We start from the raw sequence: 20,978 nt of genomic DNA, 5'->3' as shown, positions 1-20,978 counted from the left end.
CTAAAACACAAGAGGTTTCATAATGATAGATTTCATCTTTCATGTCACTGTTCTATCCCTACTTATTTTCAGGAAGAACTGCTATAGTTACAGGCAAACTGGGAATGGGGTGAAAGTAGAACCATACAGGGTTACCAGTGTGGGGTCTTGAATCAAAAGAACTGAAAAGATCTGAATCCCAGCTGTGCTACCAGATATGGTGGTTTTGTAAACCTAACTGCCCTCAGTACCAATTTCCTGGGCTCAAACTGAGAAAAAAAGCAAGAAAACAAAAAACAAAAACAAAAAAACCCATAGTTGTAGTATTAATTTAAAACATAAAGTTATATATGAGCTCAGCATAGAGAATAAACATTTAATAAATATCAGTACTGGTGAGTTTGGTGAAATGCCTTGGTTTTTTTACTCCAATATAGTAAAGACCATCCCAAATCTCAAATAACCCAGGTTAAGGGCAAACAAAGAGAGCTCTGCTTTTGCTAATGGTGGAGTAGTTCGTTATCTGACCAAGGACCTGACATATAACAATTTTAAAATCTGAACAGAATAGAAAGAAACAACCATCTGGAAACACTGGAGGGCAACCAGAAGCAACAGGAACTATAGAGATAAAAAAAAACACTTGGAAGAAGAGGGGGGCACTGAGTGAGTTTCCTGTACTCTGTGAATTGGTGCCACTGCATAGTTGAAATTCTGAGAGAAAAGCAGATCTGTTCACGGAGGAATTAGAGGACGGAGTAAGTGACCATAGATAGAGAAAATGAGGGAGAAATGCAGCAATGAGGAACATATAAATCTGCATGTAAACTGTCCAAATTTCTAGCAGACGTGTAAGCTGCTCGCATGTAAGGCACACACCGAGCAGCCAACTGAGACTGAAGAGTTCCAGCTGCCACCCACCACAAGTGGGAGAGTGTGTGACTTGAGAAAGTTCCTGCTGGCTAAAACTATCTGAATATTTCAAACGGATGTCTTTTACAGTACATCAATCACACCTCTGTAAAGTAAAGCCCTCCTCTCCCCAAAGGAATAATAAAGATGCTTTCAGATAAAAGAAAACTAAGACAATCTATTGCCATAAAACCTGTTGTACAAGTTCTCCAGGGTGAACGGATAGGATACCAAATGGAACTCAAGTTTCTGGAAGAAATGAACGGTATGTGAGCAAAACAAAAAACTTGTATTCCTCTTAATTCCTTGAAAATACATACAACCAAAGAAAGTGAAAATTAGATGCTGCGAGTTTAGAGCCTATCTAATTTTAATACAGATGACAAGTATAATCTAAAATACCAAAGAAGAGGGAAGGCAAATCAAACTATGGAAAGTTGCAAGATTCTTATATTTCAGGAAGCAGTACAGTATGAACAAAAAGTAGAATGTGAAAGTTAAGGACATAACATAATCTCAAAAGGAACCACTAAGTAACATGAAGAGGTAAAGAGCAAAGTAATTAAAATGTAATTCTAACAAATAGTCAACTAACCAAAAGAAGACAGCTTTCAAAAGGAACAAAAAACAAATGGGAAAACCAGAGAAAAATGGGAGACATAATCCAACCATATAAATAATGACACTAATTATAAATATTCCAATTAAAAAGCAAAAAAATACATAAAAGGCAAGACAGGAGCGCCTGGGTGGCTCAGTGGGTTAAAGCCTCTGCCTTCGGCTCAGGTCATGATCCCAGGCTCCTGGGATCGAGCCCCGCATCGGGCTCTCTGCTCAGCGGGGAGCCTGCTTCCTCCTCTCTCTCTCTGCCTGCCTCTCTGCCTACTTGTGATCTCTGTCTGTCAAATAAATAAATAAAATCTTTAAAAAAAAAAAAACAAAATAAAAAATAAAAGGCAAGACACCCATATATCTTCAAGAAACTCACTTAAAAAGATATAGGTTAAAAGCAAATGGATGGAAAAAGATACAACCTACAATTCATAAGCTTAAGAAGCCTTATTCTACTAACAGAGTGGCTGGCTATAGTAATACCAGATATAGGAGATTTTCTAGACAAAGAATACTTGCACAGACTTTTTTTTTTTTTTTAAAGAACATTCAGTAATATTAAGAGGAAACAGGAACCACAATGCGTAAGGCACACACTTTAACGAGGGCTTCAAAACATGTAAAATAAAAATGGACATAACAGGAAAAGACAAGTTCACCAAATGGAAGTGGACAATTTGATAGACTAAAACGACACACCCCACATGCTGAAAAAACATTCAGCAAAGACAAAGAAGATCTAAGAAATACGATCAGTCATCGGACACCTTATATAACACTGTACCCGAAAACCTAAAATACAGGCTTCAAGGTTCATCAGGCAGACCGTATGCGGGGCTACAAAACAAGTGTCAATACATTTGAAAACAATATCACAGCTAAACCCAGTTCTAAATAACCCACAGATCATATAAGAAATCAAAAAGGAAATCAGAAAGATACATAAAAACACTACTATAAGTCCTCTAGAAGAAAACACAGAATTGCCTAGAGACAGACAAAGGTTTCTTAGGACAGAAGGAACAGTAAAAATAACGTGGCACTTGGCTGGCTCAGTGGGAAGAACATGGGACTCTTAGTCTCAGGGTTGTGAGTTTGAGCCCCACATTGGAGGCAGAGATAACTTAAAAATAAAATCTTTAAAAAATAATTTTAAAAAAAAAGGATAAATTCAGAACACCTGCTAATCAAAAGATACTGTTAAAAAATGAATATGCAAGCCAGACTGAGAGAAAATATAAGACATGTATCTGACAAAGTATCTGGATCCAAGTTTATAAAGAACTCCCACAACTCAGTAAGAAAACCCAATTTTTAAAAGAGCAAAAGACCTGAAGACACCTCAAAAAGGATTGGTAATAAGCACACAGCCCATAAGCACATAAACCAGAATACAACATCATTGCATCAGGGAAATGCAAATTAAAATTACAACGAAACAGCACCATATACAAAGCAGAATGGATAATATTAAAAAGATGACAACTTAATAAGGATGAAGAGTGAAAGAAATGTTCATACATTGTTGGTGAGAGAGTAAAATATTATTCATCTTGGAAAATAGTTTGGCAGTTTCAAGTTAAACACATATTGGGGGGAGCTGGCTGGCTCAGCTGAAAAAGGATGCAACTCTTGATCTTGGGGTTATGAGTTCAAGCTCCACGTTGGGCTTGGGGATTACTTAAATAAATAAATAAATCTTTTTATAAAAAAGTGAAACAAGTATCATACAACCTAGCACCTCCACTTTTAGGTTATTGACCCCAAGAAAAATACACACATGTCTAAAAAACCCTGTAAGAATGTTCACAGCAGCTTTATTCATAGCAGCCAGGCACAAAAGAACACACACACTGAACAACTGTATTGAAACGAAGTTCTAGAACAAGCAACACCAACACAGGACAGAAAAAATCAGAGGAGTGATTGCCTCTGGAGTAGGAGGTGATGAGTACTGACTGGGAAGGAGCACGAGCGAAGTTTCTGGAGCAACAGAAATGTGTGACACTTTGAAAAGGGTTAGGGTTACACAGCATAACCATTTGTAAAATTCATTAAATGGTTACACCTAAGAATTTAACATTTTACTATATAGAAATTTTTGCTAAATTACAAAACAACAAATATTTGACTGTAGTTTGAAGTATTCGGGGTATACATCAAAATTGGGAGAGGGGAGCAGAAGCAAACAAAGATGCATTTGGCTCTTTCCATAGGGAAGTTTCATCTGATCTTCCTTTTAGACCCATACAACACCTGGGCATATCAACTGAATAACCTGTGTCTTACTTATGCCAACTCATTAAGCCACAGACTTGGCCATACTGGTTCTTTATATCATTGACCTTGAACAAATTCTAAATTTGATTCCTATTCACCAAAATTTTGACTTAGTTGATCAGAAGTGGGGCCCCCAAGTCTACAAGACAGTTAAAAATTATAATTAGATGCTTCCAGGTACTTCAAGTTGAACACAACAATCACCAAATATGTGACTTACTATATATTACCTCTGTAGTATCTTTACACTGGTTATCTCCCATGAGGAAGTTTCTACTGGGAGATGTTTGGTCTAAGATCATATAGCCATTAAATGGCACAATCCCATAGACACAAACTCAATCTATTTATTTTTCTTATCTCTATTTTACAGACAAGCTGATGTACAAAAGAATTAATTTGACCAACATCATTCATAGTCAGTCAGTAGCAGGCCTGTACCTGACATGACAATATTAAGCAATTAAATCTCCGCAGCTCAACAGTATTATATACTCATTGCTCTTTATCAATAAGCTTTTTCATTATAAAAATCAAACCGGTATCACAGTAGAGGCAAAATGCCAAAATGTTCAGTGACTAACACACAATCCTTAAACATTTTGAGATCTAACAAGAAATGAGAGCAAAACCATACTTCTACTATCTCATAATGCAAAATGGGTTATTTACAATATAAAGTTCTGTTTAACCTGGTTGTTGAAGTGAATCAAAATGTACCAGCACTCTCTGTTACATACCAACAGTACCTAAAATTAGCATAATTTGTTTATACTCCACTAAAAATAAAATTTCTTTCATTTGACCTATCCCAAAAGCCCATTAAAATAGCCATAAAAATGAGTGTTCCATCCTTAATCAAAAGTTCCTATTAACTGTAAATGAATTAAGAACTAGTGGTCTAAACATATTCGTTATCTGAAACAAAACCAGCACTGAAAACAAAATAAAAAGCATCCACCCCAAACCCCTTCTACCTAGATTAAAAAAACACAGCGTGGGCAGAAATTTGGGGCAGCCACCCATTGGTACCTCTTTCCTCAGAAACACGGAGACTCTAACTCCAGTGTAGAACAGAATTAGGGACAGGAGTTGGGTGAGGCATCCTGGGATGCAAAGTTGGCAGTTGGCAGTTGGCCGGAACGGAGAGGGGGCAGAGAAGGGAGGAGGTGATAAAGAGGTCTGCAGGGTTAGACTTTCATAAAGCTCCTCACAGTATACCAAGTAACAGGAGTAAAATTAAATCAATAAATTTTCATCCCCCTCCCAACATCTTGATATAGCAAAGTCACATAAACACACACCTGTAAGACGGCCAAAACCGAACTACAGACAGCAACCTAAACTTTAGCTAAAGATCGTGGGAATATATTCTTAAAAAGTTGGAACAGAAATAAGCAAAATTCACAAATCTGTTATCTGGCCAACACCAAACCAAGATGTTTTCCTCATCAAGGGATAAACTTTAGAAAGCTAGAAACACAAATTCTACTGAGAAATATAAAAGCTCATGTAAAGAACAGGCTATATAATGAGCTATATTATCCTCAGATACTAATTTCCTTATGTACATAAAGCAAGACAACCCATTTCTTAAAGGTAAGTTTACATAAAGAGCTTCAATAAAAGAAAATCGGTTAAGAAAGCTACAAATTTTGTTACACTGTGTCATTAATGGCATTCAATACTTTTGCTTTCAAAATAAGAGAATACATTAATACATTCCTTCCCTTCACAACACTCCAGCAGGAGAGCAACACGTAGAACCCCTAGACCAGTCCAGGAGCCGAGCCCCCAGCATAATGCCATATACCGTGAGACAGCCCAGGGGGCAGAAAGTCCAAGTGGCCAAAGCAGTCACAGTTCTGGTAGCTTCAGAGAGGCACAACTACCAAACTGCCCAATGGGAAAAGGGATGATGAAGGAAATGAAAACAAAATAGACTGCCTACTCTAAATAACATTGGAAAACACACCAAGAGACAAGAAGGAAAGCAATACTGACTTGTACAGTTTCAACCAAAACAGGACTTTAGAGTCAACAGAAACTGTTATAGAAGACCTCCTGTTTAAAAATCTAAAAATTCCTTAAAAACTCATGAGTCAATGAAGAAGTTACAAATGAAATTTTAATTAGAAACAAACAAAAAATAAAGCATTATGTATCAAAACTTAAATGATCCAGTTAGGCTGAAATTCACTTGCAAAAAGATTGAAAGAAGGCCGGCATTCAACTCCAAGTAGTTAGAAAATACAGCCTATAGAAAGATTAATTTACCCAATCTTCAACTAGTCCTTAACTTTTTCAAACTTTCATTTGCAGAATATATACAGAAATCTTTCCAAAAAATCTTCCCAATGAAAGAAATAATGCAATAAAAAATGAATAAAAACCCCAAATGACCAAGGGACTCACAAGAGGGTTCCCTCCCTTGTAAACAGGAAATGCAAAATGAAAGTCCAATGGCATAACACTTCAAACCCATCACCTTGGCAAAGACTTTAAAAAAAAAAAAGTACCCATAAGAAAGAAGAAAAAGCATATCCACCAACTGTCATGTGCAAGGAAGTATTTAAACTACCTTCAGGAACAACAGGGCAACATCTAACACGTGTGAAGATGTGTATCATCCCCTAGAACCCAACGAGGCCATTCTAGAAAAAGCCTAGAGAATATACCACACGTGCCGAAGCAGAAGTGCATACACATTCACCTCAGCACATATCAGGAATCAACCCACAGGTACCCTGCAGAACAGGGTGGGGTAAATTTTCAGATTGGATAAATCTGTAACAGTGAAATTACACAACTTGAATTACCTTTCACAACACTGATAAACTTCACAAATAATATGAAGAAAATGTCAAGAGAGCAGAGCACAGTTAATGCATTTATGAAACAGGCAAAACCTACCTAATGATACAATAATATTCCCAAGGTCAAATAATTTCAATTGTTAATTCTCTTATATGAAAAATTATGGCTTTTTAGCGGCACCCATGGGGTTTAAGGTCCTAGGTTAGGTTTTCTGTGTCGTCACAGTGAAGGGGGTATACACGTACGTGCATGCACACTCACACTGGGAAGGGACTGCCCCAATGGCAGAGTAGTCGTTCTTATGCTGGGTCTCCCCCAAGCCCCCTTAGGGTCTCCCCTCACCACCACACCAGAGTTTCCCATAAACTTCAAGAATATGAAGGATAGAACCTTACCTCCTCCTCCTGAAGCTTAGATGCAACAAAGCGCGTTCTCTCTCGTCTCATCTTGCCGCCTCCACTACCTACTCCAGAAGATAAACCATTGGCTGCAGACATACTGAAATTTGGATAAGAAAAGCCACTAGGCAAAGAAAAAGAAAATTAAAACAAATGATATATTACTCTGGTTCATAACTTATTAACTAACTGAATACCTAAAAATTAGAACTGCTAACAAGAAAAGAAATATACAGCTGAATGTGATTTTAAAAGGTGACAGATTTCTGTGCATGAAGTTTGGTTTTTAACCTTCTTAAATGTCAGAAAAAAATACATAAAAACAGGCCTTACAAATGAAATACAAGGAAGCTTTAGCTATAAAGACGACATTACCTTTCTCGCTGTTCTCTAGTTTGTCCTGGCGTCACAGGTTTTTCATACCCGGTCTAGAACAAAATGAGCACAGCAAATTTACACGCCTGCTTCTTCATTTTAATTTTCTGAATACTTCCCTTTTGTCCGTCCATTTTAATATTTGCAATCAGAAATTTGATGGGTTTTTAGTTAGTGAATCCTAAAACTTGTGACCTATACTCTGCTTTCTGAATGGTAACGGAAGTACAACGTGATTACACACATAAAAGGTCACTGAGCACACTGCCCTTTCAACAAGAAGGTAGGAAGTGTACAAAGTTAATATACTTAGAAACCACAGAAACACTTTTACTACCCATCTCTCATGATGGCCTATTAAAGGTATAAGCAAGTTTATAAGGACATTCTCTATGAAATGATTCTCTACAATTTAAGTTCCTCCACTGAAAGGATATCATGGCTCTTTGGAGAAACAGCAAAATACAAGGCAGGGACCTGAAACTTACAAGATGAACTTGAATTTTTTTTTTTTGACATTTTTTTATTTGAGAGCAAGAGAGACAGAGAGGAGGGGAGGGGTAGAGGGAAAGAACCTCAGGCAGACCCACTGCTGGTTGCAGAGCACCACTAATGGCTCCATCCCATGAAGCCGAGGATCACGACTTGAGCCGAAACCAAGAGTTGGATACTTAATTGACTGAACCACTCAGATACCTCGAGCCTTGATTCTTTTATATCAAAAGCAACTAAGTGTTCAAAAACTGAAGGGAAATACAAAAAGGACATAGGAGCCAGTTCAAAGGCCAAATGGCACAAATATGAACATCATAGTAATACCAATAAAGAACTATCATCTATAGAATGTGAGAAATAAGGCTGACTTAAAAAAACACATACACAGACAGGCACATAAATGAGAAAAAAGAAAAACTCCTCCTCCAGGAGGATGTCAACTAATAAATGTAGAAAGAATGGGGGAGTTAGAAAACCACCCTTTGGCAATCTATAAACAATAGATTTAGGCAAAAATCACCAATAATATTAACTACTAAAAGGATATTTATCCTTTCAAAGTTATCTACCCACAATATACCTATTAATTACAAAAGATTAAAAAAAAAAATAGTAACTTTACACTGGAGAAATCCTACTACCACCACCTTAATAGTAACACTGCCGGTGCTGAGATCGACTGAGAGCGCGTGCTTCTTGAGAGGACAGGCTGAGAAGAGCTCAGCATCTATTCTTTGATATTATTACCAAAAGTACGTAACTGGGGGACCTCTGGGCGGCTCAGCTTGTTAAGCACCTGACTCTTGGTTTCAGCTCATGTCATGATCTCAGGGTCATTGAGATCAAACCTCACGTCAAGCCCCGCACTCAGTGCGTAGTCTGCTTGAGATTCTCTCCCTCTCCCTCGGCCCCTCCTCGTGCTTGCACACACTCTAAAATAAAAAATAAAATAAAAAGGATGTAACTGCAATCTAATTATGGGGAAACATTACACATTCTGCAGGACATTCTACACAGTAACTTATTTGTACTTTAGAAATACCAATGTTACGAAATACAAAAAACAAACTAAAAACCCTAAGGAACTGTTCTAGACTAAAGGAGATGAAGAGATATGAAAACTAAATGCAGGGGTACGTCGGGGCTCAGTGGGTTATGCATCTGCCTTTACCTCAGGTCATGATCCCAGAGTCCTGGGATCAAGCCCCACGTTAGGCTCCCTGCTCATCTTCGAGTCTGCTTGTCCCTCCCTCTGCCCTGCTCATGCTCTCTCTCTCTCTTTCAAATTAAAAAAAAAAAAAAAAGTTTATTTTCTAAGAAAAGAAAGAAGGAAGGAAAGAAAAAGAAAAAAGAAAGGAAGAAAGAAAACTAAATGCATACATAATCTTGAATTTTTTTCCTCTGGGACACTAGCAACATCTAAATAAAATCTGTACATTAGATAATAGTACTGTAAAATATTAAGTTCCTGGTTTTGATAATTATTCTGTATTTATTACATTAAGGGAATTTCCTATCTCTAAGAAATACACAGTAAAGGAAGAACAAATATAGTAAACCGTGAAGTTTTATAATTGTTCTTACAGAGTCTGTAAGTTCAAAATTATATTCAAAACATTTTTAAAATTTTAATACAGCAAATATGACAAACTGTTAATGACTGGTGAATGCAGGAGTAATGGGGTAAACACTGTACTATTCTCTCAACTTCAGTTTGAAAATTTTTAATAAATTAGGTTATGAAGACCAAATGAAACTAAAGATAAATAAAGGCATAAACATAAGATACTATGTAAATACAATAAATATTAAAAAATACACTCTAGCTAAATAGCTCAAGAAAACAAACCCAAACACAGGACATTTTAGGTAACTGTCCTGGTCTCTTCAAAAGCCAATTTTGCCTAGCATTTCCACTCTTAGGTACGAACCCCAGAAAAATGACAACACAGGACTACAGAATACCTGTGGACAAACATTCACAGCAGTGTTATTCATTACAGTAAAAAAATAAAAAGAACCCTAAATAAATAAATAAATAAATAGATAGATAGATAGACAGACAGAACCCAAGGTCCCTCAACTGAAGTAAGGATAAACAAAATCTAGTATATCCAAACAAGGAAGTATTATTCAGCCACATAAAAAGGAATAAAGTTCTGATGACACGGATGAACCTTTGAAACATTATGCTGAGTGAAATCAGTCAGTCACAAAGGACCACATATTTTAAAACTCCACTTATATAAAATGTCCGGAAGAAGCAAATCCAGAGAAACACATCAGTGGTTGCTTAGGGCTGGCAAGGAGGGGGTGGGGAGTGACTACGAACAGGTGTAGATTTGGGGAGGGGAGGGAGAACGGGGAGGACAAGGGTCTAAAATCGACTGTTCTGATGACTGAACAACTCTGAATATACTAAAAACCACTGCACCACGGTACTCTTCAAACAGGTGAATGGTACAGTATGTGAATCACATCTCAATAAAGCAGTTATTTTAAAACAAAAACAATGTGGTGAGGGTCAAGGCCTGAGATCTAGAAAGACAAAACCAGAGCAATGTGTGAAATCTGCTTAGCTTCGGATTCAAAAAACTATAAACAACACTGGAGTGTGGTCTACATATTATATAATACTAGGAAGGAACAGACATCAATTTCTTCAGATACGATAAATATAGAAAAATTATATATGATAAATATAGAAAAAAAGATTTATCATATCTTCAGATATGATAAATACGGGAAATGCGCATCACAGTACTTTTAGGGATGAACAGATATAGGACATTTTATTTTCAAACAGTTCAACAATAATCCAAACAAAACACAAGGATAAAGCAATTCTGAGCAAAATTATTTAATCTAAATCATAAGTACATAATAGTGTTACTAGTAAATACTAACTTCGGATTTGATCAAGGTGCTAGCCATCTGAAAGGCATACCATTTGTAGTCACTAACACAAACTTTTGCATTATCTAGTTGCTACACTGCAGTGGTAGAGTACTTATATCTTATTCTTACTCATTTTAATCAATATTCAAAGATGAGTGGAAATAAACACATACTCACACTGTGCTTTTTATCTATTCTTTGATTAGTCTTCCTTAATTCACCAGACGGGGTCAGAGATGGTTTAAAATAAACAGTTCGATTTGCTATGGAAATTGGCTTTGGGGTCATGAGTCTCTGAACAGGAGGATACGGAGAGTCCACCTAATAGGTAATCAGAAATCAAAGACAAACCTTTATTTTCAAATATGTATCAGCACATATCTAAAACTTATCAGGCAATAGCTAATGTCACCTAGAGACTACAAGTACTTCTTAGAGAAATACCCAGAGAATGCAAACAAACACTAAAAGGAAAAACTGACAGTAACAGAACCAAAGGTATATATATTTATAAACCTATATAAAAAATTCCAAATGGGTTTCACAGACCATTTTTTTCTAGACTGAATGACTTTTCACATACATGTGCACATGCACAAAATGGAAACTATATTCAAAACTGTTCTACAAATCTAAGCTTTCACAGTTTGAATTTTGAATACAGAAACTAAAACTGATTTTGCCATGTTTTCCCCAAATTACTTTTTAGATATCCTTCAACTGGAAATAAGATTATTTTTAAACTAGCTATGAAAATAGTTGCCCAGGGGCACCTGCGTGGCTCAGTGGGTTAAGCCTCTGCCTTCGGCTCAGGTCATGATCTCAGGGTCCTGGGATCGAGCCCCACATTGGGCTCTCTGTTCGGCAGGGATCCTGCTTCCCCCTCTCTCTCTGCCTGCCTCTCTGCCTACTTGTGATCTCTGTCAAATAAATGAATAAAATCTTAAAAAAAAAAAAGTTGCCCAAAAAAGAGCAAACCTCTCTCCAAGTTTGTTTTCCTCTATTATTATTAAAAAACTAAAGCAAAACGGAGTAAAACTCTGTTAAGAATTTCAAATCCTAAAATAAACTGGCATTATTATCTAAGCACACAAGTGTTTTGTCAACAGTCCTTTGCAAAAAGGAAACACAGTAAAAGTCCTATTGGTGTAAGATGACTATAAAGCCAAGAACTTCTACTCTGTCCAAACACTGTGATGCTATGAATACAGTCCTTTCACTCTGAAACAGCTGTGAACAACATTGGTTTCCAAGGCAAAGCCTCTGTATTCTAGCTCTTCCCTAAATCCTCATCACAACTGTGATCTTAACAACTCAATGAGAGAGTCTATTCTGCAGACTGCTCTGATCACATCTGTGAAATATGAACTACGATATTATATTCTGGCCTTTATATATCCTAACATCCATTAATAAAATTCTATTGATACTATACTCAACCTTTAATAAAACTTTAATCAATGAGAACTTGTATTACAGCACAGTTTTTTACATTTACTTTTTTTTAAACAACCTGATATAAACCGGGAGTTTGAGAAAAGCAGCTAATGCCATAATTTAATCCTATCACAGCGGCTAATAATGGATTCCCTCTTACCTGATTACAAACATCTAGGTAAAAACACAGTGGCCAATAATGGATTCCCTCTTGCCTGATTACAAACACCTAAAAACTGTAAAGCAACACTATTCGCCCAATACCCCTCAATTTTACCCCTTCTCTGCAAAGTTTCAGTGAAAATAATTATAATTTACAATATCTTATATACAGTTCCCACAGTTAAGTCAGAAAACTATGACTCTTGCTATCAGTTACTTCTGGGGGAAACTGGTGCTGCAATAAATGCTTTCACAAATAAGATCTGGGAATCTGCTTTCTTGAAGGATACTTAACTAGCCACAAGTATAACTAACAAAAAATACACCTCTTTAACTCTATTAAGCATTTCACTTTCCCCCAGAGTAACCTCCAAAGCTAATTTTTACCAAATAGAACACAAGAAGTGTTATCAAGATACTAACTTATATTTTGTATTAGTTCCCATACCTTGAAACAGTATTTTGGGCTGACTAATGAAAGATCTAGCAATCTGAAATTCTATTACACGCGACAGATCTGACGTGTTTGTTAACGAGGAAAGTTTACAAAGCTAACTATGCTCAATGAGGGTTTTAGTTCACTGAACTTCTATGATTACTAAACACTTCATGCACTGTTTACTCCTACTTTTATTTATCGGAAGGTAGACTACCAAGATGCTGAAAACGGAAATGCCAATTAACCAAAAAATTATGACTGAGCATTTACTGCACTTACAGATCTGTACTAAGGCAGGCTCTCATAAGAAGCTATAATGTCCAAGCAAAACAATCTTATCTTTCAAACATGTTCCCTAATGACTATCAAATTCAATTTGTGTATTTACTAACTTAAAAATAAATATAACAAAACTGCTGAAACTTTAATAAATGCAGAAGAAGGTTTACCCTTTCCCTTTTGGCCTGAAAGTCTGCAGTGGTATGTATTCCACTCCTATCCAGAGGCTGAAAAAAGTAAACATACTATTAGAATAAATTGGAAATTTTGAAAAGTATGACTTTCATCACCAATATATAAAAATATATCTCTAAAAGAGGTTTAAAAGTCAACTTACAGAATTCAAGGGAGAAGAAACAACAGATGGAATTCTTTTTGCATCCTGTTAATATTGAAACAGTAACAAAATTAAGATTTTTCACGGAACTCAAATTGTCACACACCCGCGTTTAATTGTGATTCTAAAAATTTACCGCTAGCGGGCTTGACATCTTCTCTAAAGACTGCAATATTCGCCGAGCTGTTGAACTGGTCACACCATAGGATTGTGCACTGAGCTGCTTAGCTTTCATCTGTCTTCTGACTGGTGCCTATAAAGTGAACACTGTATTATTTTTCTGGACCCTTAACTCTAAAGCCCATATTGCAGGAAATGAAAATATTTACAAACAGAATGAATATTCAAAGACAAACGGAATTAATGTGGTAAAAGCAATTTATCTCTGGGTGGTGTCATCAAGCATGAAGTTCAACTTTTTTTCTTTATACCTTTACTGAAAAGCCAATTACTTTTACAATCAGAAACAAATAAGCACGCACCACATCTACAGATCTGCAGCTATGTTAATTTAAGTAGGAAAAGTGAGATCACTGTTATAAAGTTTCACCATTACCTTGAGCCATTTATCCCTGATATTTACATCAAAGAACACTTCCTGTTCAATCACTATGCCATCACTATGCTGTATACCTAAAAATAACACAACATTGTGGCAACTGTAATTCAATAAAAAATACATAAATAAATGAAAGAGAGAACTAAATTAACGAGAACTATATTAAAATATTACTCTAGGTATTAGTTAACTAAATTCCAAGATAACTAAATGAGGCTACAGTATCTATTGTAAAGGAAACTTAAATTTTTAAGATTTTATTTATTTATTTGACAGAGAGAAATCACAAGTAGGCAGAGAGGCAGGCAGAGAGAGAGGAGGAAGCAGGCTCCCTGCTGAGCAGAGAGCCCGATGTGGGGCTTGAATCCAGGACCTGGGATCATGACCTGAGCCGAAGGCAGCGGCTTAACCCACTGAGCCACCTAGGCGCCCCGGAAAAAGAATTTTTTAAAGATTTTATTCATTTAGTTGACAGACAAAGATCACAAGCAGGCAGAGAGGCAGGCAGAGAGAGAGGAGGAAGCAGGCTCCCTGCTGAGCAGAAAGCCCGATGTGGGGCTTGAATCCAGGACCTGGGATCATGACCTGAGCCGAAGGCAGCGGCTTAACCCACTGAGCCACCCAGGCGCCCCAGAAAAATTTTAAACACTCGGGCTATTTCTTCAGGATCTTTAACCTTCTTAAAATTGGAGTTAAAGGGAAGCCTGGGTGGCTCAGTCGGTTAAGCCTCTGCCTTTGGCTCAGGTCATGCTCAGCAGGGAGCCTGCTTCCCTCTCTCTCTCTCTGCTTGCCTGTCTGCCTACTTGTGATCTCTCTCTCTCTCTCTCTCTCTCTCAAATAAATAAATAAAATCTTTAAAAATTGGAGTTAAGGAAAACCCCTTATAAAGAATAGATAAGTATCCTTTAATGTGCAAGCAGGGTTTACAAATTCCAATTAAAACAGTTTCTTTGCTCAAGAATCCATTACAACAATCCAATGACCAAGTGACTACCATAAAACAAATTTGGCAATGCTTGATATAAAGATATTATCACAATCGAAACATAACGCAGTTTCTACAAATAGCTCATAACATCCGAAAAATTGAGTCATAATACCTATTTATAATGTTTCTCTGATACCAAACATTTAATGACATTTTCAGAGTAGCTGCAAGTATTCTTTAACAGTTTTATTAAGAACTGGATGCCCATTAAAGACTGCTGAATCTTTGGCAAACACGAGGTCAATATTAAAATCCTCTAGGAAGGGCGCCTGGGTGGCTCAGTGGGCTAAAGCCTCTGCTTTCTGCTCAGGGCATGATCCTAGGGTCCTGGGATCGAGCCCCGCATCGGGTTCTCTGCTCAGCAGGGAGCCTGCTTCCCCCTCTCTCTCTGCCTGCCTCTCTGCCTACCTGTGATCTCTGTCAAATAAATTTAAAAAAAGAATTTTTTTTAAATAAAAATAAATAAATAAATAAATAAAATCCTCTAGGAAATTATGATAGTCTGTCCTGTCACTGGATTCTACTTGCCACGGGCCACTCAAGGCCTCGATTCGCTAATCAATAAAACAGAACTGAGTTAGAGAATCTTTAATGTATCTCCCAGCTCTAACACTCTAGGGAAAGGAGTAAATAGACTCATCCCAAATATCAATGATAGAACATTTGGAGTCCTGAGAAGGATTTTAAAGGTACGTCATGACTTAGCATTAAAAAGTGTAAGATTCAATGTAAGAAAGGAAGAAATAGCAAGAGTACACTCTGACTTGGCCTATTCTATGAATCATAGGCTTACATCATCCTATCTTCTACTAAGACGCTTAACGATTGTTTTAACTTAAAAAAAGTGTTTAAAAGAGTACTATGATCCAGTTAAGCTCTAGAAAAAGCTCCCTATGTAACTCTAACATTCAGTTAACACTTCCTAAAGTAACAAAATATTGCCCTTCATGAACACTTTCAGAAATAAAACTAATTACTGTTAACTATATACATGAAATCATCCTCCAATTAGGAAAGCAAGAAACTAAAGACAAAACAAAATCTTGGAGGGCACGTATTGCATGGAGCACTGCGTGTTGTGCATAAACAATGAATCTTGGAACACTAAAAAAATAAAATAAAATAAAATAAAAAAATATATATATGCTTGTTTCTATCCCATTGCTGTGTTTGTTATGGACTGTCATCTTCACATAGACTCCCTTCTCGAAAAGCCTACACACTGCAAGTATAATTACTTCTCCATCTTTAAAATGTCAAAATCTGTAAAAGCAAGCACAGTAATATACACAACAAAACCATTTTTATGAGCTTCAAAAAACTCTTAAGGGCAAAACACAGAATGGTGGAATTCACCTTGAATTTATTTTTTTAAAAGTTATCAATTTCCACTTGTTCTTTGCTAATACTTATGTAAATACAAGTGATTTTGTATATTGACCTTGTCTTCTGTGATCTTGCTAAACTCAATTATAAGTTCTGATAACTTTTTTTTTTTATTATTTCTTGGGCTTGTCTATGTAGCTAAGCACAATGTCTCTATGCCTTGCATTTCTTCTTCCTGCGTTGGCTAGACCTGCAGCATGGCATTAAATATCCTCGTTCTCTTCCTGACCTGATGAGAAGAGTACTCAGTCTTTCACCACTAGTATGATGCTAGCTGAAGATTTTCTATAGCTACCCTTTAACAGGCTGAGGAGATCTCCATTTACTCCCCAGGCTACAGAAAATTTTTATCATGTCTAGACACTGAATTTTGTCAAATGTGTTTTATACATCTGTGGAGATATTCATGGTTTTTATTCTTTAGTTTGTTTCAGTATCAGAGTAATGCTGCTCTCACAAATATGATGGGAAGGGCGCCCCATTATATGAAAAAGTTTGTGTAGAACTGGTATTCTTTCTTTCTTAAAATATTTGGTAGAATTCACCAAGGAAGTTATCTGAGCCTGAAGTTTTCTTTGCTGGAAGATATCTTATCTACTTTTCAATTTACTCAATAGACTATTTGGGCTATTATATCTCAACTAATATCAAACAACATGAAAACTTAAATATAAGTCTAACAAATTATGTGCAAGTTCTGTATGATGAATACTACAAAACACTGATAAAAGAAATTTCAAAAAGACAAGTAAACGGAGAGCCATGCTATGTTCAAGGATTGGGAGATTCGAGTTTATTAAGATGTATATTCTCCCCTAAATTCATCTTTAGATTCAATGCAATCCTAATCAATATTCCAGTAGATTGAAGAAACTGGTAATGTGATTCTAAAATTACGAAAAAGCAAAAGATCTAGGAAACCCAAAAAAACTTGTAAAAGAATAAAGCTGGAGGACTCACATTAGTGATTTCAAGATTACTGTAAGGCTATAGTAATCAAGAGAGTTTCGAGTTGGCCAAAGGATACATAGAAATAGAAAATAATAGAAAGTCAAGAAGCAGAGCCACATATATGGTCAACTGATTTTCTTTTTTTCTTTTTTTTTTTTTTTTTTTAAAGAAAGCAAATAGGTTTTTTTTTTTTTTTTTTAAAGATTTTATTTATTTATTTGAGAGAGAGACAGTGAGAGAGAGCATGAGCGAGGAGAAGGTCAGAGAGAGAAGCAGACTCCCCATGGAGCTGGGAGCCCGATGCGGGACTCGATCCCGGGACTCCCAGGATCATGACCTGAGCCGAAGGCAGTCGTCCAACCAACTGAGCCACCCAGGCGTCCCGGTCAACTGATTTTCAAATAAAGAGGCCAAGGCAAGGGGCGCCTGGGTGGCGCAGTTGTTAAGTGTCTGCCTTCAGCTCAGGTCGTGAAACCAGAATCCTGGGATCAAGCCCCACATCAGGTTCCCTGCTCGGTGGGAAGCCTGCTTCTCCCTCTTCCACTCCCCCTGCTTCTGTTCCCTCTCTCGCTGTGTCTCTCTCTGTCAAATAAATAAAAAATTTAAAAAAAAAAAGAGAGACCAAGGCAAAGCAATGTAGAATGTATAAACTTTTCAGCAAATGGTACTAGAAAAACTGGACATCCCTTATGTCAAAAAAAAAAATCTTGATCCCTACCTCCTGACATGATACATACCAGACAAAAATTAACTCAAAACAGATCAGAAGTCTAAATTAAAACTCAAACTACAAAGCCTCTAGAAAACACAGAAGAAAATCTGTGACCCTAGCTTAGACAAAAATGTCTTACATACTACACTAAAAGCATGAACCATATAAGAAAAAAAAAAAAAAAACAATACTAAATGCCATCAAAAGTAAAAACCTTCTCTTCAAAAGACTTAAGCCAGGTTTGCACAACCATATATCTAACAAAGGACTTAATAAAGGAATAACATACTCTCAAAACTCATTAATAAGAAAACAACCCTATTAAATAACAGGCAAGGGGAGCATGGGTTATTCAGCTGGTTGAGTGTCTGACTCTTGATGTTGGCTCAGGACATGGTCTTCGGGTCATGAGATGGAAGCCCACATGGGGCTCCCAGCTCAGCTGGCAGTCTGCTTGAGAATCCCTCTCCCCACCCCTTCCCCATTTCACATGTGATGGAAATGTTTATTCAATACTTTGCAGAGTGGGCACACGACTGTACGTATTCTGTTAAAATTCAATTACTCTAATAAGGGTAAGTTTTACTAAACATAATTTACACCTCAATTTTTTTAAAAAGGAATATTAACTCCTAAATTAATTCCTAAAGCACAGATGCATAGAACACACTCACAAATGTAATGAATAAATGTTCACTTGGATCAAAATAATGTTCAGATAGTCCCTAAATAAAAAGAATGTTTCTAACCCACAGTTCTATCACTTTACCAAAAAAAAATAGCCAAACCACAACTCCACTTGAGATCCATGAGTTATTTGTCAATTATTATTACTATTATTATTTTTAAGTTCTCAGTCCTTCTATTCAAACCAACCTGATATGCTGTGTTTCGTAGTTTAGGCTGTCTTACAGCAGCTGCTGCCCCACCATACACTGTTTTTCCAGGATAAAACGGAGAATCTCCAAGTTGACTTGTTTTAAGGATTGAAGAATTCCCAAGTGACTGCACAGAAACGCAACAATAAATTATGAGCAATAAACACTCAAAACTAATGTGATTAAATCAAATCCTATTAGTACACTCACAGGGGAAAGTGTTCCAAAGGCAGACAAGTTGAATGCTGGTTTTTTCGAGCTGGTGGCAGTGTGCTGTGAGAGTGAAGGAGTACGTTCAGCCTCTGGGGACCACAGAGGTGGCACTGAAGTGTTCTTCGTAACAGCTATATCTGAAACAAAAATATGCACTGCATTTTAAGAGCACTAATTACAAATGGAAATTACAAGTCAGAAGAAAACCTATCCCACGAAATTTAACTTTACTACCAAATGCCAAGAATACCTTTATCAGAAGCTCTTGAAGAAAAACCACTGGTAGTTGAGATGTTATCATCATCATGCTGAGAGGTAGAATCTTTAATTTCCTTTACAAGGGAAAATCCAGAACTGCCAATTGGGAATGCCGAGGATGTGGAGGGCTGACAGTGTAATGCAGGAGATTCCAACATGGAGAAATTCATATGGCTCCGATGAAGAGAAGGCCTTGTTAATACATCTGGGTAATTTGAAGAAGTACTAGTTGTTGAGGGTTCTTTAAAAAAATATATATATATTATGAATACACAGCTTAGAAAAAGCAATACAGTATCACAACAAATGGAGTCTTTAAAAAAAAAAACTATATAATAAATATAGGTTCAATGCAAGTCACTGAAGCCTCCCATGATAAGCCCAATTTAGGCTATCCTTTAGCCAAACAAGATTTCATCTAACTGCAATGAATTTACTTAACCAAGTATCAAACCATGTTTCAGGGTTCACATACAACTTCTAAAAGTGCATGGTCCTTTTCTTTTCCTTGAATTGGTATTATAAAACTTGCTTGTAAAAAATAAAATTAAAGAAGCTATATAAGAAAGTCATGAAACAAAAAGGATGTCTTCCTCCGGGTACAACCACTATTAAATTTGTGTATCCTCCCAGATATTTTATGTGCACACATAAATGTTGTTCCTAATTACATAATCACACGATGCATCCAGTTCTAGGATTTGTTTTTCTGTTTACCAATATAACTGTCTCTACATACAAAGCATTCGCTTCAAAGACCACGTTGTATTTTATCACAGGCATTGACTATGTTTATGTGATTACTTTCCCAATGCTCCATCAAACATATATACACTGATATCTGCGTACTTTTCAGAATATTCTTTTGGATTAATCCACAGTTCTCTAAAACTATAACAGAAACATGAAATTATTAAACAAATACTCTTAAGCTACTCACAGAAATAGCTGATTCTGTAAGCCTGAGTTGAGCCCCTAGAGCTGCCTGAGTAACCAAGGTATGAGATTCCGTGGGATAAACCGTTACATTGGTACTTTTCTGGGGACTGATCAGAGTGTGTGCTCGTTTCTACTTATGAGACATACTGTGATCTTGTCAAGCTAAACTCCCACAAAGAGCAAATGACAAAGTACATTTCTGCCATCCTAACCCTGGGTATTAACCTTTTTTGATTTCCGTCAATCTACTATGTCAAACGGCATCATTATCTTACTTACACTTACTTAAATGAGAGGGCTACTGAGCATCCTTCTCTATATTCATTGGTCATTTACCTTTCTTCTATTAATTGCTTACTGATATAGTCCCTCTTACTAATAAAATAAGTTAAAATCTAATTTTTGATCAGTAAGATCCTGTGATATGATCTGAAATAATTTTTCACCATTGGTTGAACCTATTCGTTTTGTTGATGGGTGTCTTTTACAGTACAGAAAATAACTTGCACCTTGTTTACAAAGACTTTTACCATTCCAAGACTGTAAGAAATTAAAAATTTTACTCATTTTTTTTTTGGTACTGCACTGTCACTTTTATTTCAATATAATGTTTAATCTTGAGTCCATCTGGAATCAGTTATGATGTAGCAGTGAAAGAATGATTCAGGCTTCAT

General features: G+C 36.5%; 1 protein-coding gene across 3 annotated transcripts in view; it reads right to left on the bottom strand.

Moving 5' to 3' along the window:
- NUP153 (nucleoporin 153) overlaps positions 1-20,978 on the bottom strand; it is a 70,138-nt gene that overhangs the window by 26,329 nt on the left and 22,831 nt on the right. For all 3 annotated transcript variants that reach the window (XM_047733674.1, XM_047733676.1, XM_047733673.1), the window contains exons 3-11: positions 19,358-19,606; positions 19,105-19,244; positions 18,893-19,021; positions 13,557-13,673; positions 13,421-13,465; positions 13,254-13,310; positions 10,944-11,087; positions 7,374-7,426; positions 6,996-7,122 (exon numbers count right to left, since the gene is read on the bottom strand). In XM_047733674.1, the coding sequence (XP_047589630.1) occupies positions 6,996-7,122; positions 7,374-7,426; positions 10,944-11,087; positions 13,254-13,310; positions 13,421-13,465; positions 13,557-13,673; positions 18,893-19,021; positions 19,105-19,244; positions 19,358-19,606 (1,061 nt within the window). The remainder of the gene's footprint in view (positions 1-6,995; positions 7,123-7,373; positions 7,427-10,943; positions 11,088-13,253; positions 13,311-13,420; positions 13,466-13,556; positions 13,674-18,892; positions 19,022-19,104; positions 19,245-19,357; positions 19,607-20,978) is intronic.

Source organism: Lutra lutra, chromosome 6, assembly GCF_902655055.1.
Source record: "Lutra lutra chromosome 6, mLutLut1.2, whole genome shotgun sequence".
Lineage (NCBI taxonomy): Eukaryota > Metazoa > Chordata > Mammalia > Carnivora > Mustelidae > Lutra > Lutra lutra.
Note: the sequence above shows the minus strand (reverse complement) of the source record. Positions and strands in the feature narration are given on the sequence as shown.